Source organism: Lissotriton vulgaris, chromosome 8 (genome assembly GCF_964263255.1).
Source record: "Lissotriton vulgaris chromosome 8, aLisVul1.2, whole genome shotgun sequence".
In the NCBI taxonomy this organism is placed as follows: Eukaryota; Metazoa; Chordata; class Amphibia; order Caudata; family Salamandridae; genus Lissotriton; species Lissotriton vulgaris.
The window spans coordinates 1,395,608,809-1,395,635,515 of record NC_141696.1 but is presented as its reverse complement, the minus strand read 5'-3'; the positions used below and the strand labels follow the sequence as shown (position 1 = coordinate 1,395,635,515).

The 26,707-nt window shown below is 43.6% G+C and overlaps 1 protein-coding gene across 1 annotated transcript in view; it reads right to left on the bottom strand.

Moving 5' to 3' along the window:
• The window catches only part of LOC147698809 (E3 ubiquitin-protein ligase TTC3-like), a 1,497,644-nt gene that overhangs the window by 1,066,768 nt on the left and 404,169 nt on the right, over positions 1-26,707 (bottom strand). The window contains exons 12-14 of the mRNA XM_086935406.1: positions 16,507-16,669; positions 16,370-16,415; positions 14,648-14,777 (exon numbers count right to left, since the gene is read on the bottom strand). Of these exons, the coding sequence (XP_086791532.1) occupies positions 14,648-14,777; positions 16,370-16,415; positions 16,507-16,669 (339 nt within the window). The remainder of the gene's footprint in view (positions 1-14,647; positions 14,778-16,369; positions 16,416-16,506; positions 16,670-26,707) is intronic.

The window sequence follows — 26,707 nt, the reverse complement described above, 5'->3', positions numbered from 1 at the left end:
TATAGATAAATATAGCCTGTATGCTGTGTTAAGTTAGCATGAGTTTTTTAGGAGTTTAAACGCCATTTTACCTTTCTGCTGCTTTTGCACACGACACATAGCTGTTGCTTTAACTTTGAGCCTAGTAGAATGTTTTTGATTCATGCGAGAATAATATGTTGTTACTCTGATATCAGTCTTGTTTGGCGAGCTGTGTCTGTACAATGAGTGCAGAAACCTTCAAGGATATCTCAACACAGTAGTTGTTGTGAGCACTGATCTTCGCACGTTCCTAGACATAACATACATGCAGCTGCAGCCAAGTTCTGTCTTTAGGCGCGTTTTATATTGCTATGCCCAAGAGCATACAAACACACTTGATGGTGCTTCGCATGCAGAAGAGCTGGTTGCTGATGATGTGATCCCTTACCACTAGGATCTTGAGGTATGGGGCCGCTCTGCTAAAACCCAAATGAGACCTTCTTAGATATAATATAATATACTAGCTAGGGAGGGTGAGAATTAGGTTTTGTTAAACCCTATTCATTTTAGTATAATACCATGATTTCACCGTTTGTGCTCTATGGACTAGTGATTATGCTGATTACTTTGTTTCTTATAATAAGTTTGCTTGTATTAGCTAAGATTCTGCGTTTGAGAATACTGCTTTAGTGAATAAACATTTCAAATATGCACGTGTCCTCTTTTACTCCTTGTTCTGGATTGAATTGATTGTATAACGAAAGAGTGTTCATGTGTTCCACGTTACCTGAGGTGTACTAAGTCCATGTTCTGGTTTGTCTAAGCATTGGGAGTTTATGATAACCAATGAGACACTGATTGCTAGTCTGGTAGGGGATTTTTGGGTACTAAGGTGAGTTTTGGCACACCCTAATTCACTGAGGTTCCAAGCCCTATGCACAGTTCTGTCTGAGCACGGAATCCTTGCAACATGGCGCCCAACCGTTGGTGGTCTTATTGCATGATACTTGAGTAGTACATCATTCAGTCCTTAACCCCTTCACTATTGTTTCCGGTTAACGGTGGTGTCGGACAAACCTACCTGTATTCGTATAGGTCCTTTCAAGCTTGAATCTTTAGAAACGGTTTCGTTGAGTTACTACCCAGTTGTGCTACAAAGTTTCCTTTGTACCTTTTTTCTTTCTGTGTCACTATGGCTGCGGTGGACATTGCGCAACATAGCCGCATTGCAGTGCGCAATCATTTGCAGATTAATAATGTCCCCGAAGATGGTATGGCCGTGATCATGGTAGTGAGTGCAGAGGTGGCTTACCCGTATGAGATTTTCTACTCATGGGTGACCTTCCCAGCTATGAATGCAAATACTCGTGTGTTCGACACGTACACTCCCACGGCTGTGCCAGCATAATATGCACCATATAGGGAACAGGAGATTCCTATTGATACTTGGCAGCATTGAGTTTGGTTTAATGGCGCCCTACCCCATTCATTATCAGCTCCGAGGTTAGGTCCTTTGTCCATTCCAGGCGCAACTTGGCCTGTTTTGGCTGGATTTACGCCTCATCCTCAGCACGGAGCATGTAACGTAGCTGAGTTAAGACGACTACATGTGGTCGCAATTAGCGTGATTAGGTCATTAGTGCAATACATTACCCGCAATCTCCCGGGCGGGGCCCCGGGTGGTGCGGCGCTTCCTGACGGACAGTGCGGAATGAAGCTCAGTCCCGTTTTGGTCAATGCTGTGATGGGCAAGCGAACAGGATGAATTTCCTTTCTGGCTTGCCGAGTAGTTTGACCAGCTGGAAGAGGTATTTCCTAACATGTCTCTTGGTGAAAAACACAGGATTCTGACAATTAGCTTACCGAAAGACTTGACCCCCGAAATCGGTGACTGTGAAACCTGGGGAAAAACATTTACGGCGGTCTACGCGAGGTGTTACGGCACTCCGTCTATGACTGTCCTGCCTAAACATGGGCCGGAGGCTGCGGTTGAATTGGGCATGCGTCTCTGTGGCACCTTTGATGTGGTTTCTGATCTCATACTTGCTAATGTCAAGGGTGATGCGGTGAACTTTCAGGTTGCCAATGCTTTGCAAGCGATTCCTGATGCCGAAAAACCCCGACAGTTGGCGAGGATTATTGTGGCGGCTTATAAAACCATGGGCCGCAATAGTAGGGGTCTCAAGCATTTTTCTACAAAAGAGAAAAAACAACTCCAAGGGCAGAAGTCGGAGACCGACTATCAGCCAAGTCCAAAAAACAAAATTGGGCTAAAAAACAAAAACCGGGAAAGCAACAACAACAGAATCAGGAGCCTCGTCCTGCGTCTCCATTGCATGCGCCCACAGAACGTGTTTATGACTTGCGCGATGATAAAATCACCTGATCGTTTTCAGGTTTCTGACCAACGCTCTCCTCGTTCTTTTCAGGAGTCATCGGCCTCTTCGTCCGGTGGTGGAGGAGGCGGCAGGGGTCGGGGTGGCCAGCAAAGACTTGACCAGCCCCGCCCGAAAGACGGTAAAGGCAAGCAGGACGAGTCTACACCAAAGAGACCCCAGTTTCAGAAAAAGAAAGTCACTGCAACAGCACACAGATATGCCACAGATAGTGAGAACCCAGCTTCGGAATCAGACATGGGCTCTGACCTTTCTGGACAGCGCGGCGGAGATTACCATAGTGCGAGAGGCCCTGCGTCCACTACTGAAGGTGACAGCGACTGACCGTTATGTTGTTGTGGAGACAGCGGACACTAGAGTAGCTCCCCCTGACAGACTCTATGAAAGTCTTATTCATTGAGGGTGACATTCAACGTACCACAGAAGGGGTATTTTGGGAGAATCTTACGACTACCTATGACATTTTGTTAGCGGAGGCTGACTGGCCCCCACCTTTTGTGCTCGCAGCTCCGAGAGGGGAGGTGGTAATCCTCCCTAGTTTCACGCACACGGTCTCCAAGGAGCATGCGCTGAATTTTGCAGAAGAGTGGGCTAAGGCCCTTGCGCCGGCTCTGTACCGAACTCACTGTGGATGGGATAAATGTTCCCCTCACCACGAGATTCCTTTGCGGTCTATGCCTCAGCCTCAACCTCAATATCCCATAAAATGCAAAGCGAAGGCTTCCGTTGCGGAAATCCTTGAACAATTAGAATATCAGGGTGTTATTGAAACTTGTGTGTCACCAATGAATAACCCTCTTTTTACTGTTACCAAGCCTGACGGTTCATATCGTTTGATATTGGATTATCGGCATTTAAACTCGCCTTGCTGTACCTGTGCAGTACAGAATACTCACGGCTCTGCTTTAGTAGATAGTCTTGGGCGTAAGCGGTTTAAAACCACGCTTGCCATTTCCAACGGTTTTTATGCCCACCATTTGGATGGTCTTAGTTCCCAATGGACCTCCTTACATTGCGGCGGTGTCCAAAAACATTTCAAACGTTTACAGATGGGCCTCAAGAATAGTCCTTGAGTGTTTACTGCCCGCATAGTATCTCTCCTAGAGAGAGTTGACTCGGATGCTTGTTCGTATGTGGATGACATTTATCTCACAGATGATGAACTGTGGGAGCATCTGTGTCGAGTTGACCGCTTAATTTGTAGCTTTGCGGACTTCGGTTACAAATTCAACTTTGCAAAATCGCACATTGCGGAGTACACAGTGTTGTTCCTGGGCTACGAGCTCAACAATGAAGGTCGAGGATTAGCTCCTCACTTCTTGGAGAAATACGCACAATTGCACGCTGTGACAACTCTGAAAAAATTAGTCTTTGCTGGGATTTTAAAATTTCGGGAGGAAATACATACCTGAATATGCCCAGCGTATCAAGCCCTTGTATGCTTTGATACAACCTAATTTTACTAATTAATTATTTCAATTTATTTTATTATGTTTTGGCACTCCGAAGAGGTCCACATAAAACACGATACATAGGTACAAATAAACATTCTCCAAATAAAAATGACAGCTACAACATTTTCCACTACACCAGATAATCAACAATACAGATCTCCACATTTCATCAAAAAATGGCTAAAAAACCTTTAAAAAAGTTAAAAATATTGAAGCAAAACATTTCATTTGGAGGAAAATACAAGGCCTGTAAGAAAGAATTCACATTAAGAATACCCAGTTGTAAGCATATTGGTCTTAACCACTTCAATCGAAGTGTACGCAATGCAGGACATATAAACAATACGTGAGAACGATCCTGGGTAGACATATTGCAGAAATTACAAGTGGGAGCAGACCCATACCATTTTGCCAAAAGGATGTTTAAAGGCAACAAGTCCTGCCTTAAGAGGAACCAGAATCTCCAAACACCATGTGGTAAGTTCCAGGCAACATAGGGTTGAACAAGCTTCATTGAGTATGTATTAACAAGGAGATCACCTCCCCTCTTTACTTTTATAGACTTCTTGTCCAACGTAAAGCAAAGTTCCCATGAAGCCTGTTTCAAAAGAGATTTTAGCTGGGTAGGAGAGATAGTGAAAAGGGTACTCTCTTCCAATTCAAGAAGTGCCACAGCCTTTCTAAAGTTCTTAACAATTTGAGAGTACTCTTTTAAATTATCCAATAATTCCCCCTTAATAAGGGATCTCAAGGACCCCATCTCTCCTCTTGCCAAACTGGCAACCCATCGAACTAAGGCTGACAGGCCCTGCGCCCAACAACTGCGGAGGCCGAATTCAAGTCTGCAGGAGGACACAGAGCAGGCAGAATTAAGAGTAGTCATAGACCTTAACAATTTTCCTTCAATCGTCTGTAAAAAGCCCCAGTGCTTTAAATCAACCAATTCTATTCCATATAAGAGGGTTTTACTAAATCGAACTGGCTGCCTGAGCACTCGGCTATACTGCAATCTTTGCAGGCTGATCTGCTCGCTTCTAAATACTTATTGACTCGTGATAATCACACCAACCTGGTGATAAGAATCATCCCTGGGACGGTGGGTTTCACATACCTTACTTTTAACGAAGGAGATACAGCACCTATTGCTTACAAGTCACACTTGTACACTTCGGCTCAAATGCGATTTTCCACAGTGGAGAAGGTTTTGACGGCTGTACATATGCCGATTCTGAAGGTACGCGCTCTGTCACAAGGAAAACGCATGTTGGTTGTTACCCCGTGTCCTGCTTTGGAAGCAGTTACGAAAACCAGTGTACCGAATTCTAAAGCTTTGCACCCTCGGTGGATACAATGGGCTGCATCATTGACGTCTCCGGATGTCACGTTCATTTTTTATGCCTCCTTGCGGTCACAGGAGTTTTTGCAATATGAGTTTGTTCATCCTGCACCTTTGGCTATGCGGCCTTTGGAGGATTTCCATTGTATCATATACACTGATGGTTCGGCGCAGGTTGCGCATGGTTCTAAACATGCCTACGTTTCCGCATGCGCCATTGTGCTAGGTGCATGGTGAACGATGAGTTCAAGTCCAGAGTCGTGCACGCGCAGACTCTAGGGGACTGCACTGCGCAATTGGCAAGGCTTTGTGCTCTGATGCTTGCATTGGAGTACGCTGATCCTAGTGTGAAACACTTATCATGAGTGATTCTTACTACTGTATCCAGTCTTACAATGAGAACTTGTTCTTTTGGATTCAGAATGACTTTCGTGATTCCAAGGGTAGCACAATAAAACATAAAATGATCTGGGTCCGAGTGGCTGAGCTTAAAGAGCAGTTGCCACTCGTGTTTGTAATTCATACTCTCGGTTCACCAGCGCGTTGGAGTCCACACTGTTAGCAACTCGCTTGCTGATGAAGCAGCGAAATCAGCGGTATCAACATATTTAGTTGCAGCAGTCACACGGTCCAAAAATAAGATTGATGATGATATCTTGGCGGCTGTTGCTGCCACTGAGAAGGGAGATAATTATCCTGCGGGGTTCCCTTCGAAGTACACATACCACTTAAGTCCCGATAAGGTTCCTTATGTGAAAATTCCTGAAGTTGGGGAGAGGTTGATTCCCAACTCATGATATCGCAGACATTCACTGATCACGGCGGCCCATGAAGGGGTTGTGTCTGCGCATGCGGACGTTTCAGCTACTGTGTCTCAGTTGCAACAACGTTTTTAGTGGCGGGGAGTGTACAAACAGACGCGTGACTATGTCCTTCAATGTGACATTTGCCAGCAGATTAAGCCTTCAACTGCTACGCGTCCGCCCCAAACACAGTTGTTCATTTCTGATAAACCGTTTGGTTGTGTTTATTTAGATCACTGCGGTCCTTTTTCTTCTGATACTGCATATAAGTACATCTTAGTAGCAGTTGATTCATGCACAAGCTTTGTTTGGGTCTGGCCTCATCGCAGCACTGATTCACGAACTGTCATTAGGGATTTGCGTGTCTTTGTAGGGATTTTTGCCTGGGGTACCTTCCATTCGGATGAGGGTCCTGCTCTCGCCTCTAAGGCGTATAGGGATGCCATGGCTTCGATGGGGGTCCAAGTCAAGTTTTCGTCTCCATACCGACCTGAGGGTAATAGCGTTGTGGAACGAATGAACCATGACTTAAAGCAATCACTGACAGCTCGAGTTATAGGCACAGGCAGAAACTGGCTGGCCCATCTCAATGGCGTGCAGCGTGCTCTTATTAATCTCCCTAGAAGGTCTCTGGGTGGACGGACCCCATACGAAATGCTCTTTGGTATCAAGATGTATGTCCCGGACGGTAACCATCTAGACATGGTTGGTTCGGCTGCCTCCTTTGACGTAGATGAACATTGCAATGTTTTACAGACTCTACAAGAGACGAGAGACAGTCTTGCAAAGGAACATTTGCCCTCCACCTCGGATGATGAGTTGCAGATCCTGGTAGTTGGCTGGCTACCCCAAGTTGGAGAACTGGTTCGGGAAAAGATCGATAACAAAAAGGAATTTGGTCCCTCATACCGTGCTCCGGTTCCCGTGCTTGGAGTGAAGGGCACAAGAACAGTCATTTTACCACCAAGTCCAGGTGATAAAGAGAACAGGTATATCTTCATTGACAATGTCAAAATACACAGAGTGACCGAATCTTCTTAGCATGACACCGGCAGTCTCATTTCCTTCGATGGTGAGAAATTCTGTTTTGGCCAATGCTTCGGATCGTGCACCGGAGGTGGCCCTTGAGATGCCTGCAGTTTCAAATCCTTTATTGAGTGCTTTGCCTGGTACTCGCCTTGATGATACAGACTACACCTACCCAACTGACTTATCGATGCCTGATTTGCAAACTCGTTTAGCCACAGAATCTAGATTTTCATTTGACACTATTTCAAATACTTCAGGGAAAACCTCAAGGCTGAGAGACTACGTGACTTTGTTTAAAAAACATTTTTTAATTCCCCCTGGGACTTACATTTGGCTGGGGCTTTTTGCTCTCTATCTTTTTATGTCAATTGGTTTTGTGTTTTATTTTTTCCAATTTATCAATGGACATTATGTTGAGGAGAGAACATGCGTTAGATATCTGAATGGAACATTGGCTCCCCACTCCTCATCACATTCGGCCCACAGATTGAAAGGAGACTTGGCCTTTGTTAACATCACCGCGTGGCCTGTCCTGGATGGAATAGTCTGGGATGCAGTTACATTTCAAATCCATGGCCCGACTGAAGTTATTAATGGTCCTAATGTGCTTAGAGTTAACATGGGGGATGTGGTTCAACAAAACATACGTTCTGATGATTGGGATGTTGAGGCTGTAGAGGCTTTGTTTGCTGATTTGAAGTATTACGCTGCCTTTTATGCTGAAGATTTATATTTAGAATCTGCTAATTATGGTGATTTGGTTTGCTTCCAACATTTTGGCAATCACTTCCTGCATAAAACTAGTTCTAGGAGAAGTACTGTGAATTATACCCAGTGGAACATTGCCCAGCACCATCAAGAGGCAGCTCGATTAAATTTTTTAAAAAGTACACTTATTTTACTGACTTTAATCAGTGCAATCCCGCTTCATTTTATTTTACAATGACAGATAAATCCATGTCCAAAGTTAGACTTACAGATACAAAATTATTGTATTCGAAGTCCTTTCTAGAACTGCTAGCTGTTGGTGGCTACAAGTTGTGGAAGGAAACTATTGACCTTAAATCAGTTTGGTGTTCTAAAAGTTGGCAGGTACAAGGCACTGAGGCTTTGCACCGTGCATGTCTCATCCCAAAGTATATGTTGTTTTTGAATTCTACTATCTCACAGACAAACTGCTTTGGATTGGCTACTTCTAAAAAATTAAATGCTTCTTCCTTCCCTGATTTGGAAGAATATTCGGGTTGGGAAAATTCAACTAAATTTTCAATTAGAGAGTTGCAGACCCTTTTGCTGAATTCATCATTTAACATTTCCAGTTTGGATCCCAAGGGTTGGTTGATGTGGCACAGGAGTGCAGATATGTGTCAGCATCGTTTTTTGGGCCTAGCAGAGGGTTTTACACAGGTCAGAGTAGACTCCCGTTTTGAGAGGGACCATTGTGTAACCACTTATTCAGTGGGCAAATTGTGTCAGAGTTGGCTCAAACACTCTACATTGGCGTCAGTAAAATTACATTTATCTTAACTGACTGACGAGGTTGACTTGAATGACTTCATAAAGGGCCCGGCTAAAGGTAGATCTAAAAGATAGATTTATGGCGTTTATAATGAACTCTGGAAAACATCACAGATTAAAGCGGCTACCCGCCTTAGGGCTATTGATCAAGCTAATTTGGAAAAAGTGCTTGCTGTTGTGGATAACCGCATTAACACCCTTTCCTCCTGAATTTACACTTTGGATAATATTGTGTCATCTGTTGTTGAAATTGTACAGGATGAAGTGTCTGTTTTGTACCATGGTCAAAATCAATTGCGTTCTATTATGCAGTTTGCATGGACCCTGCAGACACTAAAAAACAGAAAAGTGCCTTGGAATTACATTAATGTCACGTCTCTGTTTGCACCTTTTAATTTGACTGAAAAACAACGTTTGCTTTCAATGAGAGATGCTTCTTTTTCCATGTTACACATTGAACGCTTGGAGTCTTTGCCCTTTTCGGTGGCAGAGGCCACTGCTGCAACGTGGCTTATCCACGGGTTAATAACTTTACCTTTTGCGCTTTTCCAGTTTACAAATTGCATGAATTATTTTGCCATTGGTAGATACGAGCCACTTGGTAGCTCCTATTTACATGAAGCCTGGTCTCTCCCTTTCACTTACAGATGGCTTAGGGACGGAAAGGAGGTTTATCTGAAAGGGGAGGAATGTACGGAAACACCAGATCACTCATTAATGTGTAGACACATCCAATTGCATGGCTCTTGTAACCAAGAACGCCCTAATTCAGCATGTGTTTTGAAAGGTACACCTGTGCCCGCTATTGTCCCGACTTTTACTTTATTAGCAAACGGGAGTTATTTACTTTTAAATAATGAAGATTGCTGTGGGTTATTGAAAGGCATAGCTTATGTTATAACAGTCAGTGAGCGTGTGGTTTGCTGTAAAAATGTGTTGTATCCACCCACGCATGGGAACCTGGATGTTTCCATCTGGCCGAGAATTCTGACCTTGAAGTCAGAGTTCAATAAGATGAGCAGAATAAGAGCACTATTGTCACAAAAAGAAGTTGCCCTGACATCTGCTCGCGAAACGTTTGTCCTTCACGTAGCTAACACCCGCACAGAAGTGCATGCTTTATTAAATACTGACCTTCCTTTACATTACGGTGAGCTGATTCATACAATCTTTAACGCGTCCTCCACCTTGGGGCTGGCTCATTTTTTTAAATTAGTGAGCAGTGGTCTAGTGACTTCTTTCCAAAAGATATTTGGAGTCATTCCTGCTTTCTTCCATTCAATCTTCTCCAGCCTATTTGGTGGATTTCCCGTTTTACTGGCGCTGGCTGCTGGCTTTCTGTTCCTATTTGGTTTAATTCAAAATGGAAGCCCCGTCCTGTGTTCGCAGACGAGCAGGAGCAGTTAGCGCTGTTTCGCAACAGGATGCTTGAATACTATGGTGCGCTGCCCCTTGCGACCTTAAGTTCATCGTATGGATTATCGTTTTGATTTTCCTATTTCACCTGTGTCCAGCCAGTGTTTCATTGCCTGAGCTGTGATTTCGACTGGGCCCTGGATTTGTGTCTCTGCAATTTGGTGTCTCCTGAAGTGGATTATAATCATCTCATGAGTCCCTTAGTTACTCATGAATTGCTTTGTTCAGACGGAGGGATTATAGCCTTTGCAGCGATGCATGGAGTTCTGGGTCGTTAGAATATATTCGCAGCGGCGCAAGATTTCTTGGCACACAGCTTCATTGATATATTCGCAGCGGCGCAAGATTTCTTGGCACACAGCTTCATTGAGAACCCACCGAATTGTCCTCTGATGGTACTAGAGGCTCCGGTAATTGAAGAGCATGTATGTTCTTTCTCACTATTGAATTAGATGGCTGAGTTATTTTCGGATGATAACAGTGACTTCCTTTTGGAAGCGGTTGCTGCTTACTTTGCATACTCCGTTTTAGGCTGATTCCTATTGAGGCCTTTAATGTCATGATTTTTACTCTGTCTCTCAATTTTTTTTTCAGAATTATGATGGACTTTTTTTTATATCAGACCTATTGGCTTTAATAACAGTGGACATTACATTGTCATGCTGGTGAGATTTTGGATTTTTGGGCGGACTAAATTATTTTTCCTCACCTACTCGATTTCCAACTGAATATTTTATTGAACTCTGCTTTCAACATTGAGTCCTTTATCTTATCTTATCTGATACGTGCTCGGATCAAGGGAGGGTGTCCTATAGATATATATAGCCTGTATGCTGTGTTAAGTTAGTATGAGCTTTTTAGGAGTGTAAACACCATTTTACCTTCCTGCTGCTTTTGCACACAACACATAGCTGTTGCTTTAACTTTGAGCCTAGTAGAATGTTTTTGATTCCTTTTGAGAATAATATGTTGTTCCTCTGATATCAGTCTTGTTTGGTGAGCTGTGTCTGTACAATGAGTGCAGAAACAAACCTTCAAGGATATCTCAACACAGTGGTTGTTGTGAGCACTGTAAATGTATGTAAATGTAGAGGCATTTATATAGCGCACTACTTACCCGGAGGGTCCCAAGGCGCTTCGACCGCTGCGAAACCCTTCCTGGCTTCCCTGAGAGATGGTCCCTTAATGGGTATCTCCAGGGTGAGACCAGGCATCCCCGGCGGTCTGGTGGGGCCGTTAGTGAAGATGAGGCAAGCTAATGCCCAGAGTTGCCGAGTGTGATCGCTGATCAGAGTGGGCACCGAGGCGAGAGAATTATCGAGTCCGCTGACCCTGGTCCAGAAACCTGCCGCGCCGGGATTCGAACCCTGGTCCCGGGCTGTCCTCTGCTCTCGGGTCTGCCGCCTCTAACCAGTGAGCCACACTACTTCACCTGATCTTCGCACGTTCCTAGACATAACATACATGCAGCTGTAGCCAAGTTCTGGCTTTAGGCACGTTTTATATTGCTTTGCACAAGAGCATACAAACACACTTGATGGTGCTTCGCATGCAGAAGAGCTGGTTGCTGATGATGTGATCCCTTACCACTAGGATCTTGAGGTATGGGGCCGCTCTGCTAAAACCCAAATGAGACCTTCTTAGACATAATATAATATACTAGCTAGGGAGGGTGAGAATTAGGTTTCGTTAAACCCTATTCATTTTACCATGCTTTCACCGTTTGTGTTCTATGGACTAGTGACTATGCTGATTACTTTGTTTCTTATAATATGTTTGCTTGTATTAGCTAAGATACTGCGTTTGAGAACACTGCATTAGTGAATAAACATTTCAAATATGCACATGTCCTCTTTTACTCCTTGTTCTGGATTGAAATGATTGTATAACGAAATAGTGTTCATGTGTTCCACGTTACCTGAGGTGTACTAAGTCCATGTTCTGGCTTGTCTAAGCATTGGGAGTTTATGATAACCAATGAGACACTGATTGCGAGTCTGGTAGGGGATTTTTGGGTACTAAGGTGAGTTTTGGCACACCCTAATTCACTGAGGTTCCAAGCCTCTATGCACAGTTCTGTCTGAGCACGGAATCCCTGCGACAGAGCCACATCAACCACCTAGTTTTTCGTACAGAGACATTGCCCACGTGAAAACTGAAGAAGGGAATTACCCATTCTTTTATTTGCTAAACTTGAAATATGTGACTGAAGCATAGATGCAAGATTAGAAGGAGAATCATTGGGGCTTGGAGTGGACAGTATTGCACTGATTCCACTGTCACGCCTTTGATGCAAATCTGTTGAAGCAAAACTAGTGAAACATTGCAGACACTCTCCATGGTTTAGCAGCAAATATTTCAACTGTATTCGCCAGGCCTCTGTCTAGAGTCTCTGTGTTGGAGATTACGTTCCTCAGACTGCTACTTGATGCACATCATAACAACATCTAAACAATATGACCCACCATGAAGACCTCTAGTGGAGTCAAGTTCCAGCTTTCAGCCTCATTTCCCCTACTTCATATTATGAACATTGTAAATTTGTGGACCTACTGGAGACGATGGATTGCAACTTCACTGGCTGTGTGTAAATAATGCATCCTGGGGCGCTAAAAATAAAGTCCATATATTTAGAGTGTGTCTGTATTAAACGCTTGAGCTACACAGTCATCTCTGCCTCCTTGCTGCCACAGAGTTGACCGAAGACCTTGCTGACTTGCTAAGATGGGTGAAAGCTGCTGAGATCTGCAATGTTTACTTTACCATTTTCTCTTTTTCCAGATTCAACCCACTGCCTTCCCCTTTTATGCCTCTCTCTCTCTCTCTCTCTCCTTCCAAATCCCAAATGCAAGTTTCCTTGCTGACACCTGTACTCCAAGGCTCTATTTTAGTTCCTGTGTACCAAGGTTGAATACATCAATCTTGAGAAGAGGTTTTCTAGAGATTGCTCAAATGTTTTGTTATAATTATAATGCATAGTTGATATTTTCTCATTGTGAACAGTAGGTGAAGACAAGGTTGGTGTCCTTGTAAGTCCAGGGATTTGGTGACCAGCTGTGGGGTGAGGACGTTCAGTTTCATTGCTAACCCTGCAGTCGCCCTTCAGTCGGTGGCCTTGAGCATACATTCTATATTTGCTACATTCTATATTTTCAGAGGACTGAGTCTGAGGTAGACCTTTATCACAAAGGCTTGCATGATGGCAAGGCAGTTCCTCAAATTATTAATAGCATGCACGGTTGTGATGTAAGATAAGATAAAGATGAATATTGTCCATGTTTTAATGAATCTTGACATTTTTCTCTGGCAGGAGGACTCCATGGGACTGAATGTAAAGGATGAAGATCACCTGCGAAATGTCTAAGCCTATCTAGATACCAGAGAATTTGGCATTACTTTGAATCTGGAGGAGATCATTTGGAAGATTTGGGGTTGTTTTTTCAATAAATGTGAACCACAGCAAGATGACACCTTGAAAGGTCTTTCTTAAGGGAAGGGTATTCAGCAGATGTGCTAACTAGCAGTGTAAAATACTGCAGAGATGTTGCATAGAACTTGGAGACAATTGTGATCACAAATTGATTGATTTGTAGAGCATTGTCTACCACATGAATAGTTTTGGCATCTCACTGTCAAATAATGGCTCTTATTCTGTCTGTGTAATATGCTGATGCACTCTTTTTAGCATTAACATGTAGCATTGAACATGCCTTAGCCAACTCTCAAAGCTGTATTTTTTGCAGTTACCGGTTTAGGAAAGAACGCTTTACGCATCTTTATCACTGAATTTACCCCAGTTTCTGCATTTTACACACGATCAGGAACCATGTTTAGATGACAAGACACAGATGACACAAAAATCCAGAACCAATGCCTAAAAACACCCAAAGAACAAGACAAGTTGCTGATACTTCTGTTTATGTCAGGCACAACGAGAAATTGTCAGCAAGGGTGATATGTTGCAGATTTATGGGCAGCTGTAACATCCAGAAAAGCAGTAAAAGCTCCAGGACCAAAGTTAATATGTTGACACCTAGCATCCATACCTGGGATGAAAGTTTCCAGATTGAATCAGATGTCTAGGCATAGTTTAATAACATCTAATCAGTAGGCAGATGCATCCATTAGAAGGCTAGGGTTTACATATCCTATAATTTAGTACTTGCCAACTTTATCTTGGGTGCAACTAGAAGTTCCATTTCATGTCAAGTTAAACAGTGATTGTGTCATATCTGTCATGTACTCAAGTGATTTTCAACAGGGTGAATACTCACATGCAGCAGGGTGGATACCTGGGCTATGTATGCATTTGGATCATTCAGGAGAAGTCTGATAGGCATGTCCATACAAGATTCAGATTCTGAGGATTAATATTCTAATACGGTTAAATGCTGCATGCACTGCACACGTTCTGAGGTGAGTATACAAGTAGAATTATAGTGCATGCCTCCATGTCTAAAGCAAACATTAAATGCCTGCAATTCTGCCACAAAAATCAAAGGAAAGATCTATCTGCTCCCATTGGGCAGTCTGCCCAATCCCAAATATTATGCAAAAATATCCAAATAAGAATTTTCCATGCACATACATTTTGTGTGGTTATGATAATTTACTTCATAATCGATTTTAGACTTAATTACTTCTACATTACTGTTCCCTCGCAAAATTAGATAAATGAGAAAAAAGATAACTACTAGAAATGAGACATCCTGTTCACAGCATCTGCAAACTTACCATACTGCGAATTTTCTTAAGACCAGCTGTAGGAATCGGTGGAATTTTCTTCTTTTTTTTCTTAGTTGTTCTAGTATATAGAAAAGCAGACAAACCGAGGTCCGTACTTGGTCCATTCTCAAAGATGGGACTAGGAGCATTACAAAGAGCAAGTCTTTAAGTAACCATAACTGAAATATCCATTTTAAGGTTAACTTTGATAAGGCAAGTAGAAAATATATAGATGTATCACATGTTGGCTTGAAAGATACACATTATATGAATAACTTTGAGGAAAGATTCTATTTTTGTCACAGAAGAGAAGAAAGTCTGCTTCTGCTTGTAGATTAGTAGCTGAAAAAACCCTTTAGGAGGCGACAGACCAGCCAACTTTCACACATATACAGCTAAATTCTCTTGCAGAATGGCATTTAGCTGGTCTTGCACTGGTAAACACTAAGAGACCATGGAAAGTAGGGAAGTCATGACTTGGATCTTCTTCGACAACAATAACGGGGATCAAGTCAGTTTTCCTTTGCCTCATGTAAATAAGATAAAGCATTACTTCAGGAAACATGTAAGTGCTCTTACGTCTTCACAAGTGCTTTGGATTATTCGCTAGCCTGGGAGCTCTGGGTCTGCAGATAGCAGTGACATCTAGATGTTTTTTTTGTGTTAACATTTTTGTGGACAAAAAGAACTTCAGGTATGTTTAGTTAGTAAATGATGGAATGGGATGTTTTTTGTTCAATATGTTTTATCAGACTTTCAGAGGAAATTGTTAATTAGCACACAGATATTAAATAAATCCCGATAGTCGATAATCAAAGACTATAAATATTCTTCCCAAGAGAACTCTCATGAAGACCACATTCAGAGGAATACAAGAGTAATAAAAAATAAGACAGAAATAATATATCAGAAAGCACAAAAGAGGGTAGTCATCCCAAACACAAGTAATAGTTATGGGACTAGTGGCAGCAGTGTATGCTTCCTCAATCATCTATCATCCAGACAATTTTTAGCTATAAAAGACTTAATCTGGGCCAAAAATAAACATCTGCTACTTTTTGGTCTATAACAACAACTTTAACTTACGGATCTAATTTTAAGGGGGAAAAAACGAGTTTAAGGATTTGGCATTCCCATTTCTTATTATTTGGGATAGTGCTCAGAGAAATTTCAAAAAATCCTAAACGAATGAAACCTTAAGTTGTATCTCTTCGTTTTTTACCATTAACTAAAACTCCTCCCCAGTATCTTTACATTTTCTTTGCTGGAGGGGTGGCTAGTGGGCATAGAGGAGGAGGAGAAGAAGAAGAATTAGTGGTGGCAGTCGGTGGGTAGGTAGGTCCATGATTTGTGGGTGAGTGGGAGGAGAGGTGCGTGCCTGTATTACTTAGATCAAACCTACTTTTATTTTAAAAAAATTAATTGACATGTTTTACAACTGAGTAAGCTAGGCTCAATATCACAGATGTTCAAGTGTTTCACTAGATTTCATGCTACATTTATTTCAATTTTGTGTATAAATCATCCATAGAAAATATATTAAATACAATCATTCATCAGATCGTTTCTTTATCAGCTAATCTTTCTACATGAACAATGTTGTAGAATCAACCTTTGGTTTCACCATTATGCCAAGTCATCATTTTAACAGTTCAGTTCTCAAAAACGTTACTAGCAATAACACTGTACTTCAGCAAATGTTTTAAATACTTTAGTTTGAGAGGTACTTACGTTTGTGACGGAATTTGAACATATGGAATGCCTGCTTCGGCTGCAGCTTTAAAGAATAAAATGCATAATCAATCACACAAAACATGTTCAACCCAAAGAGCAATGTTCCGTATCAGATATATACACAAAAAAGGTACCTTGTTTTTCTTCAAGACATTTTTTGAATTTTAAAACTTGGTGAGTTAGCTCCTTTACTCCATCTGGGTCATCCTCACACAGCTTATGAGCTTTAAAATTAGCCTGAAGAGCTTCCATATATTCACCAAGTGCAAAAAGGGCATCACAAAATCGATAGTGACCCTGATGAAAATAATGCAAATAAAATGATATACACCGTGGTAACACTTTTGTCGGACAGTAACAACAGAACTTTTATTCATCTTTACAATGACAATACATATCACAGACTTTAATTTCTGAGGTGATACATAAAGGAGACTCATTTATATAATCCTGGGATCATGGCTGCCTAGATGTGATATGTATGAGCACACCAGGGAAAACCTCCACCAATACTTAATCCTGCAAAACATTATGAACCCAACAATAAGTAGGTCGATGACAGTGAAACCCACCCTGATCTGATGTGCTTAGCTATTCCTGACAATTCATACACCTTTCCTCATCTGGAGTCTGAGCAACATAGTGTCAGTGGAGGGCGCCCAGCAGTAACGGCCAAGTGTCAAGAGATCTGTGTGCTGGTGAGCAAGAGCTTAAAGATGGCTCCCAATGTATCTTGTGCCTCCAAAGGGCCTGCCCTATAAGCTGGGACTCTAAGACATAGTATTGCTAGTGTGGATTAGAAGAACATGAATGGTTATGTTGTAGAACTACTTTGTCAACTGAAACAAACACAATTATTGTGGAAAGTATCAGCAAACTGATCTTCAAGGAATGTTGGTATATCTTCTTCAAAGGGAAAAGAAAAATATGTTCCTTGCCTTTCTTAACACAATACTTGAAACCTGTGCGCTGGAGAACAAATTCACTATACTAGGTGATTTTAATTTTCATCTGGACGTAGACATTGATTCAAACACGATCTCACTAATTGACACCATGACACTTGCAGGGCTAAATCAAAGGGTCAAAGGCCCTACACATCTGGCCAGTCATACTCAGGATGGTATTTTTACTAACCATGATGCACTTGAGATCAAGCAAATCCTACCACTGAGTTGGACTGATCAAAGATATTATTTTTTAGCTCGAGAACCCGTTTAAGGGCAAATCAAGCCAATCCAACCAGTTAACTGGATTATATCGGAACTGGAAACAGGTAGATAACAACCAGCTTAACCTCCAGCTTACACAACTACTTACAAAGGGACCTCTAGCACCAGAACACATTTCCATGCATTTCAATGAACGGCTCACAGCAACGACCATCTTGGTAGCCCCCCTTAAAAAGTCCTCAAGCAACAGGACCATTCCATCTGCCCCCTGGTCCACTGACACTCTTAGAAGTAAAAAACAGGAGTGCAGAAGACAGGAGAGATGTTGGAGAATTAATTATAATGAACGTGAACAGTGAAAATACAAAATGCTACTAGCTGACTACAAAAAATTGATCCTGTCAGAAAAGGCTGCCTATTTTGCTCAGGAAATTAAGGATGGTCCTTAAAAAGAACAGTGTGGTCATCAGGATAAATACAGACTCCAATCAGTGCTATAGTTAGAGTGTCCAGCTGGACAGTCAATTTAATCATTCAAACATTTCAAAACCAAAAATGTAAACACATCAATACAGTGGGACACAATCCGCATCACTGCCATCGAGCTTTGGATCAAACATCATAACGTGCATCGCCACTTGCTGCTTTGGAACTTGTTATTTTCACAGTTTAAACGCCAGGTTAATTATCCTCAGGCAATCCCTAATTAGTCAGGCTTGTACCCTCACTGTTCTGATGATGATACTACTATTTTTTTAAATATGATCGAAACGTCGACTAATGTAAACAGTTTGCACATTAATCGAACTTTATAACAGAACATTTAATTCTGAAAACCTGAGCAATATCCTTGAATATCTTTATCTTTTTTTATCAATTCAAACCAAATGCACAGCACGCAATAAACATCACACCTGCATCCCGACCAGGGGATGCAATAGCAATAGCTTTTGGTTCAGGTTTTGAAATTCAACATGTATCTTTTGGATTTCACCTACATATCCGTCTGTCTTTAAATAGTCTCTCTCCTAAAGCAGTCACACCCATTGGGTATTCTCCAAGAGGTACATTTATACATTCTTTATCAAAGCCACTGACACTACAAACCAAGACACTGCAAACTATAGGGAAGTAATAACCTCGCCTTCTGTATTAGATACATCATCAATCCTATATTTTGTTTAAGGTTCTTGTATACCGTCACATGGCCGATAGGGACATTGATGACATCACTAAGTTAGCATGAGCCCTGCAGCCATGATGCAGCTTTTGCGCATGTTACTACAAGGTTTTATTTTTGGAATATTCTGTTTATGCCTTTCACGTGAGAATTGTCTGCTGTGTTCGTTCTCTTCCTGTTCCTGGAGTTTAGTCTAACCATTGAGCGCAAGGTCAAAAAACAATGCCCCTTGTTATTCTGTTCTGGTCAGGCCCTAGCACCTAGATAATACATACAAATGCAGATGCTGCTGAAGACTCGTACTTTGATATTATGGTCATAGCTGTTCAGGTGACACACACTTGGAGAGGGACCTTTCCAGGGAGAAGAGTTACACGCACCTACGATGTAGAAATGCCATCTATAGTCTAAGATATGGGGTCTGCTGACAAAGCCCAGAGATCTTATTTTATATAATAGTACTTCTTCTTACTAAGGGAAGGGAGATCAGGCATTATAGTCCTTTCTCCATTGTCTTTATATGATGACACCTCCCTTTATGATGTATGGCCTAGCTGCAATGCTAACTTTATTAGTGTTATGCATTTTTCTGCTTGTTGTGGCTCATATACTGCATTTTAGAGCACAATAGTTCAAATAAAAATGTTAAACTATATTCGTGCCACGGTCAAATCTTATTGTGGACAAGTACAAGAGTGTTAGCGAAAAGGTATGTCTTGTTACCACGATTCCTGGGAGATCCGGGAGTGTTGTGTTCTGGGGTGTCTAATCATCTGATTTTTTCGCGAATGTGTAGGAGAGCGAGTGAGACACTATAGCTCGTCGGTCCTTGGCTCATGGGCACTAAGGTGGTGGGAAGGCTTAGCCCCTATACACCGAGGTCCCATAATCCTGTCTGTGTATGTTCAGAATCCCTGCAACAATACACATGTATACAAAAAGCCACCACTTTAGCCGCTGTGATTACGAGTGATGTATTCTTTACAAAAGATGCAACAAAACATTAAAAATGACAAAGAAATAACACCCTGCACCACGCCAGAGGATCCAAGGACAACCCATCTTTGTGACAGGCGGGAAATTAGTATACGAGTAGGCATGGATCATACATAGGTCAGACACACCCCTAAGGGTGAGCAGACTGCTGTGCCCTATTCTAGGAAAATTCAGCCATCTAGGTAATGGCAGGAAACTGGGACAGGGTTATACCAACGGCATAATGACTCCAAGGGTAGCTAGTCTATTGGCTACTACTCTTCACTCCCCTAATGCCCCTAAATGTAGTATTCAGGTGGCCCCCTGAATCCAGTACTTCAGATTCTGCTGACTAAAAAGAAGAGAACACCGCAAGAACCGACGGCTGCTGTGGACTTTTGGGATCAAACCCTGCCTGAGACTGGATAATTGCAAAACCCCGGCTCGTCCTGCAGCGGTGCATCCCCCACGAACCCCGGAGGGTTGCCATCACACTGCCAAGAAGTCAGCATCTCCCCTGGAGTAGAGGAGCTAATTTCCTGCAGCCATCAATCACGATATCCGGTTTAATGAAGCTGCTGCCCACCGAGCAGTAGCCACCCAGGAGAAGGTCAGCACTCAATGAGGTCAGATCAGTCTTCCTACCAAGCCTAAAAACACCAGGACCTCTATGAGCCTTCCTGCACCAATACCCGGGTACCAGACTCCATGCCACAACCAAAGCTTGTTTGAACCCTAGTATGGGCTTAAACTACATCACTGACGACCAGTTGATGAGGAATATCAGCACCACAGAGGCCAGCACCTAGAGTGGCCGAGTTGTCCTGTTTTCGTCCCTCTTGCAGGTCCCGACTGGCAACAGTGAACTTAGTGATGAACGCGAGCCAGCTGGCTACACCCGTTATTTTACTAAAATGGTGTGGATCTCCTTTTAGAGTGTGTGCATCATTTATTGACTCTGTGTGCAACAAATGTCTAACACTCATCTGTGATAAGCCTAAGGCTGCTCGACCACACTGCCCTAGAAAGAGACTCTTGGGATAGCTAGAGCAAACCCCTGTCCAATTATAAGGGATACCTGGACTCTTTACACACTATAAATTTTTGGTATACTCCATAAAGAGCCAGCTTCCTACAGCTAAGCATTGAAGGCTGAGTTCATCCACTCTGGCGTTCAGAGAGCCAACCAGGTGTTGAACCACCAATGCCCTGACGTTCCAGTCATGTGCAGAGAGACAGGGTCCACAACCCCACCCTGCCCTATTTGCTGCAGTACCACATGGCAGTGCTGTTGTCTGTGAATACCTGCAGTAGCCTTCCCTGGACTGAAGAAAGTAAGGCTTTTAATGTCAATGTCAGCCTGAACACCTGTAGCTCCAGCTGGTTGATGTGGAGCCTGGACTCTGCCAGAGACCAGAGTCCTCTGAGCTTCACCTCTCCCAGATGGCCACTCCATCCCAGAAGTGGCGCATCTGTCATCACAGTTAAGTCTGATTAGGGAAGGGAGAGGGGTCTGCTACTGACCGAATCGCTGTTCGTTAGCTACCAATGCAGGACTTTTGCAGTTCCCTCTGAGATCTGGACCATGTCAGAGATTCACCTCATGCTGCGCCCATTTGGACTTTAGTTCCCACTACAAAGCCCACATATGCCAAAGGGCATAATTAACAAGCAGGATGCAGGGTCAATCTCACCGAAATTCAGGAAAGAGGCAGAACCATGGGTATGGTAGCCTGAATATCTTGGACTCACTGGCTGGGAGGACAGGCCCGAAGTTGCATTGTGTACAGAAGAGCTCAGATGAAAGGGAGCATTTCAGAGGGAGTCAGGTGTGTCTTTAGCACATTGATAGTGAACACCTGCGAGTGCAGAAGGTTGGCCGTCTGGAGGTGGGAGACGACTGCATGGAGTGAGCCAATATTTGAGGCAGGGGAAGTCTGAAACCCCCGAACTCTGCAGATGAGCTACAACCACTACCATCCCTTTCGTGAACACCAGAGGGGTGCTGGTAAGTCCTGAAGGGACCACTGCAAAATGAAAATACTCTTGGCCCACCATGAACCACAGGTAACGTCTGTGGGCAAGGAGGATGGAGATGTGGAAATATGCATCCTGCAAGTCCAACACTACCATCCAGACTCCCAGATTCAGGGGAGACAGAACTCGGACGAGCGTAAGCATCTTGCATTTCTATTTTGTCACGAAGAAATTGAGAAGGTGCAGGTCGAGGACCGATCAAAGGCCTCCATCCTTCTTGGGCACCCAGAGTAACAGGAATAGCGTCCACAACCTACTTCGGATGCCGGCACCCTTTCTATGGCTCCCTTGGCCAAGAGAGCCAACACTCCTTCCTGACAGATCAAGGAGAGGTGGCCCTCTGTCAGCCGGTTGTTAGTGGGTGGTATGCAGGGGAGGATTCTCCGTTAAGCTCTGGGGCTGTGCCCCCTGGTATTCCTTAACATTCCTGTACAAATATGAAATAGATCGATTTATTTAGAGATAAGATTGTATCTCTTAACAAATCGATGTATTTAAGTCTTGGCTGTCTGTCCCAGGCTGCCTGCCCGTTTTCACTTTGAAGCAAGAGAAGGAAGCCAGGCGTCAATCAACTTTCTGAACGCTAACGCACAACGCAGGGCTTACTGTTCTAAAGCCCTTCATAATGACTCCATTGTAGTCTATGGCAGTATCCACTATAGGCCATTGAAGTCTTCGGCGTCATGGTTTTGGGCGTTGGCGTGGGGTCTCCGTCCCTGCATGAGTGCAGCCCTCAGTCATTCACAGGCATAGATCCCTCCATTTCCTGTTCATCACATGTAGGAGTGAATGCAAGCAGGTTTTGGTGCCTTGTCCTCGGTTTTGGTGTTAGAATGGTAATCTTCCTTTATGTACATATGTTCAGAGACCCCTCGCTACGCTAATCTCCCCAACTGTGACACCCCAAGCCCTGGCTGCACGTTGCTGGCTCCAATAGAATTGGAGCTGCTGCACTTGTTACCACACGCAATGGATTCAAAAGACGAGCAGACCAGGGTTCTTGTTCCCTGGTGAAGTGGATGCAAATAGTATAGGGAAAAGCGAGAGGTATATGCTTACAGTAGACGGTTATCTGCGGTATGACATTAAAAGTGGCCCGATCTTCATGCCCTTAACCACATTAATGCCAAAAACATGGATTGGCTTACGAACAATGAGTGTTAAAAACGTTAAGGCAATGCATGTCAGCAAATTAGTTACTCTCTTTTTTCACTGTTTCACTTAATTTTGCCTTCCTCAATAGTTAGCTATTTAATCATGCTGTGTTTCTGTATTTTTTCCGGTGCATACTTTGAGCTGTGCCAGGTGTGGGAAGAGTATGCCCAGACGTGGGTCTCGTGCTCATCACGCCACTGCAGTCAAGCTAACCTGGCTGATGAAGGCTGATAGCCAGAAACTGGTCCTAGGATGCTTGATTCCGGTCCAGGAAAGACATGGCTTGGCAGTTCGGGATGGACTGTTCCCATGAGGCACAGGGTCCAGACTGATTTGCATATGGCCATGTCTGAACTGGGGTGGCTTGGTGAGCAAAATAACAATGGATTAAACCCAGATCTGTGACTGGGGTGAATGTTTTGCCATTGTGCAACATTCCGTCCATCATCTTGTGTGTTTTGCTGTTCCCCCTATGTGGGAAGGGTATGCCCAGACGTGGGTTCCTTGCTCACTAAGCCACTGGAGTCCAGCTATCCTGGCTGAAGACGGCTGATAGCCAGAAACCGGTCCTAGGATGCTTGAATCCGGTCCAGGAAAGACATGGCTTGGCAGTTCGGCTGGACTGTTCCCATGAGGCACAGGGTCAAGACTGATTTGCATATGGCCATGTCTGAACTGGGGTGGCTTGGTGAGCAAAACAACAATGGATTAAGGATCTTTGACTGGGGGTGAATGTTTTGCCATTGTGCAATATTCCGTCCATCATCTTGTGTGTTTTGCTGTTCATCCTATGTGGGAAGGGTATGCCCAGACGTGGGTCCCTTGCTCACTAAGCCACTGGAGTCAAGCTATCCTGGCTGAAGACGGCTGCGGCCAGAAACCGGTCCTAGGATGCTTGATTCCGGTCCTGCAAAGACATGGCTTGGTAGTTCGGCTGGACTGTTCCCATGAGGCACAGGGTCAAGACTGATTTGCATATGGCCATGTCTGAACTGGGGTGGCTTGGTGAGCAAAATAACGATGGATTAAACCCAGATCTGTGACTGGGGGTGAATGTTTTGCCATTGTGCAACATTCCGTCCATCATCTTGTGTGTTTAGGTGTTTATGAGGGGCATTGATTGAGGCCTCTGATTCTGAAGCTAAATCAAAGTGCCTGTTAGCGGGTTGGCCTCTCTGAGCACACAGAAAAATGTTCCTGTTTTCCAGTTGTAAATGCAATTTTGTGAAAGTGTGGGTGAAGGGGGTGCACATTTGGCAAAATATTCACAGGGCAGCAGCACAAGTAAATAAAATGCTTAAATGTGAGTGAGTGCAGTGTATGTTTCGAAGAGGTGAAGTGAGGGAGATGCAAGGAAGTGCATTTGGGGAAGAGTGAAAAGAGGAAAGATAGGTAGTTGAAGATGTGCAGATGGATGAGATTTGCAGAGAAAAAGGACATATATATCTAATAAAGCGCACATAACTGAAGGACAAACCTACTTCCACAGGCCTCAATACTATTGAAGTTTTCAGAATTGAAATATTTTTAAGGTTATTTCTAACAAATCCTTGTTGTCACTCATTTATATTAAACAGCTAACAACCACTGACAGAGAATCGTATGGACAGGTTTTAGATGTAGGTCAGTTGTGTTACACATCTGGATGTAATCACATCTAAGAGAGGAACCAAAATACCTGTCATGGGAATCATCGAAATGTATTTCACGTGTTCCCTTTTAGAGAGTCAACACATTTTTCATCCCACTTAAAGAGCTGTCCTCACATGTTTTTATATGACTGATTGCAATCACGGTCCCTTGGTCCTTCCCGAAGCCTGGTTAGAGCATTTTCTCCCAAAGTTGATGCCACATGTAAATTTAAATGTAAATGTAAATGAATTTATATAGCGCAAATCACCGAGCGGTTTCTAAGCGCTTGCTTAGGGAACCCGTCCTGGTATTCCCCTGTGAGATAACCCCGGCAGGGTATCCGCAAGGTGAAAGCCAGGCATCCCGCCGCGAGGGACCGTTGTGGAGATTAAGCAAGCTATTGCCCAGAGTCGCAGAGTGTGAACCTGTGAATCGAGTGGGCACCGGAGCGAGAATTTTCGAGTCCATGGACATTTTTAGGACTCAAAACCCCGCCGAGCCGGGAATTGAACCCTGGTCCCGGGCTGACATCTGCTTCCGGGTCTGCATCCTCTAACCAGTGAGCCACACTTCTCCTGCAGTGCAAGACACCGGGCAAACACACAATATAAAAGGCTGAAGTTGTCGCGTTGTACAATTTGCACATTACAGTAACTGTTAAACATATTAATGCAGTAAGATATAGGGCAGTTTTTTATGTGTTTAATATTTCAAAGCTATACATTCTCACTTTTTTATAAGCCGTGCTTTATCACTAAATTTATTTACTTTAAAAAGCACAATTTGCCAAACTTTTTTCCAATTTTTTTCTTTGGGGGAGGACCCAGCCTGGACCCCACGTTTATCCATTAATTAAATAAAATTCATACCAAACTTTTACACCTGACCACTTTCAAATGTCACCAGCCGCCACTGGTGGTGAAGGTAATGGCGTATTCTGCTCCCCACTGGATGCCCATGGTGGCTGAAGAGGGTTTGGTCCCTGCCGCGGGGAGGGGTGGACTGACCGGACCTCTGGCTACCTGTCCCACATGATCTATGGGATCTGTGTCATCAGCCACAAATGGGAGCGTAAGTATGTGGTTGTAGACCTCTTCAAGGCCACCAAAGGGTAGGATGGCGAACTGGGAGTGAAGAGAGGCTGTACACAGGCCTGAGAACCTGGCCGTAGCTCTGCTGTTTTTATTGCACTCCAGTGCTGAGTCAGTTTTCTCTCCAGTGCAGAGTTCGTCTTCTCTCCAACAAAACGAGAGCCATCAAAGGGCATGTCCATAAGCAAGGACATCCCCTGAAAAAAAACTGTTGTTCTCAGCCAGGTGTGGTACAGACTATAACACTGCTCTACCCGAATCGGTTGTGTCCACATCATATGGATAACTTTTCTGCATCCCTCAGCAACAGCTTTGGAGATTATAGCACAGGCCTCCTCTGAGACCATAGGCAGCAGCTGCGCAACCAAATCTCATATCATATAGGAATATCGTCCCAAAAGGCACACATTAATGACAGTGCAAGGTTGGCGGAACAGAACATTCCCTTGCCAAGGTACCCAGCCTCTTAGATTCCCTATCTAGTGGAGCTATAGAGCATGTGCTGGGGTTGATCCTAGAGGTGAATGCTTGGATCACCAAGCTGTCCGGAGTGGGGTGCTGGGTAAGGAACCTGACCCCCCAAGAATAGGCTGATTGCAGCAGGAAATCATCCCTGCACAAGTGCCCTTGTGCAGGGCTTGGACAGGGACCAATAAGAGCTTCATTAAAGAGGAGTAAAGACTTAGTGGGGTGACTCCTGGCTGAAACCACTCCTCCAAAATGTTTGTCTTTACTGCCACTGAGTGCAGCTGAAGGTCCAAGACCTCAGCCACCATGCGCACCACTATAGAAAAAGAGGCTCCCCCCTCTGTAGCCAAGGTGGGGTTAGTAAGGCTGGTGTCTAGCCCTCCGGCCTCGGCCAGTTCCTTTTACCAATTGTCGAAATTTTCATATTACGGGATGTTGGTATCCATAAATGTCCTCAGATCTCTCCCATTCATCTCCCTCTCCAGATCGGTCATAAGTGAAAGGTACTGGCTGCGATCCGGACAGCATGGTCCAGGTCAGCACCAGAACCTGCATCAGATGATGCCCCATTTGGCTCAGTGTAAGGAATGATGATGGGCCCGCCATGGAGTGTCAGCAGCCCCGG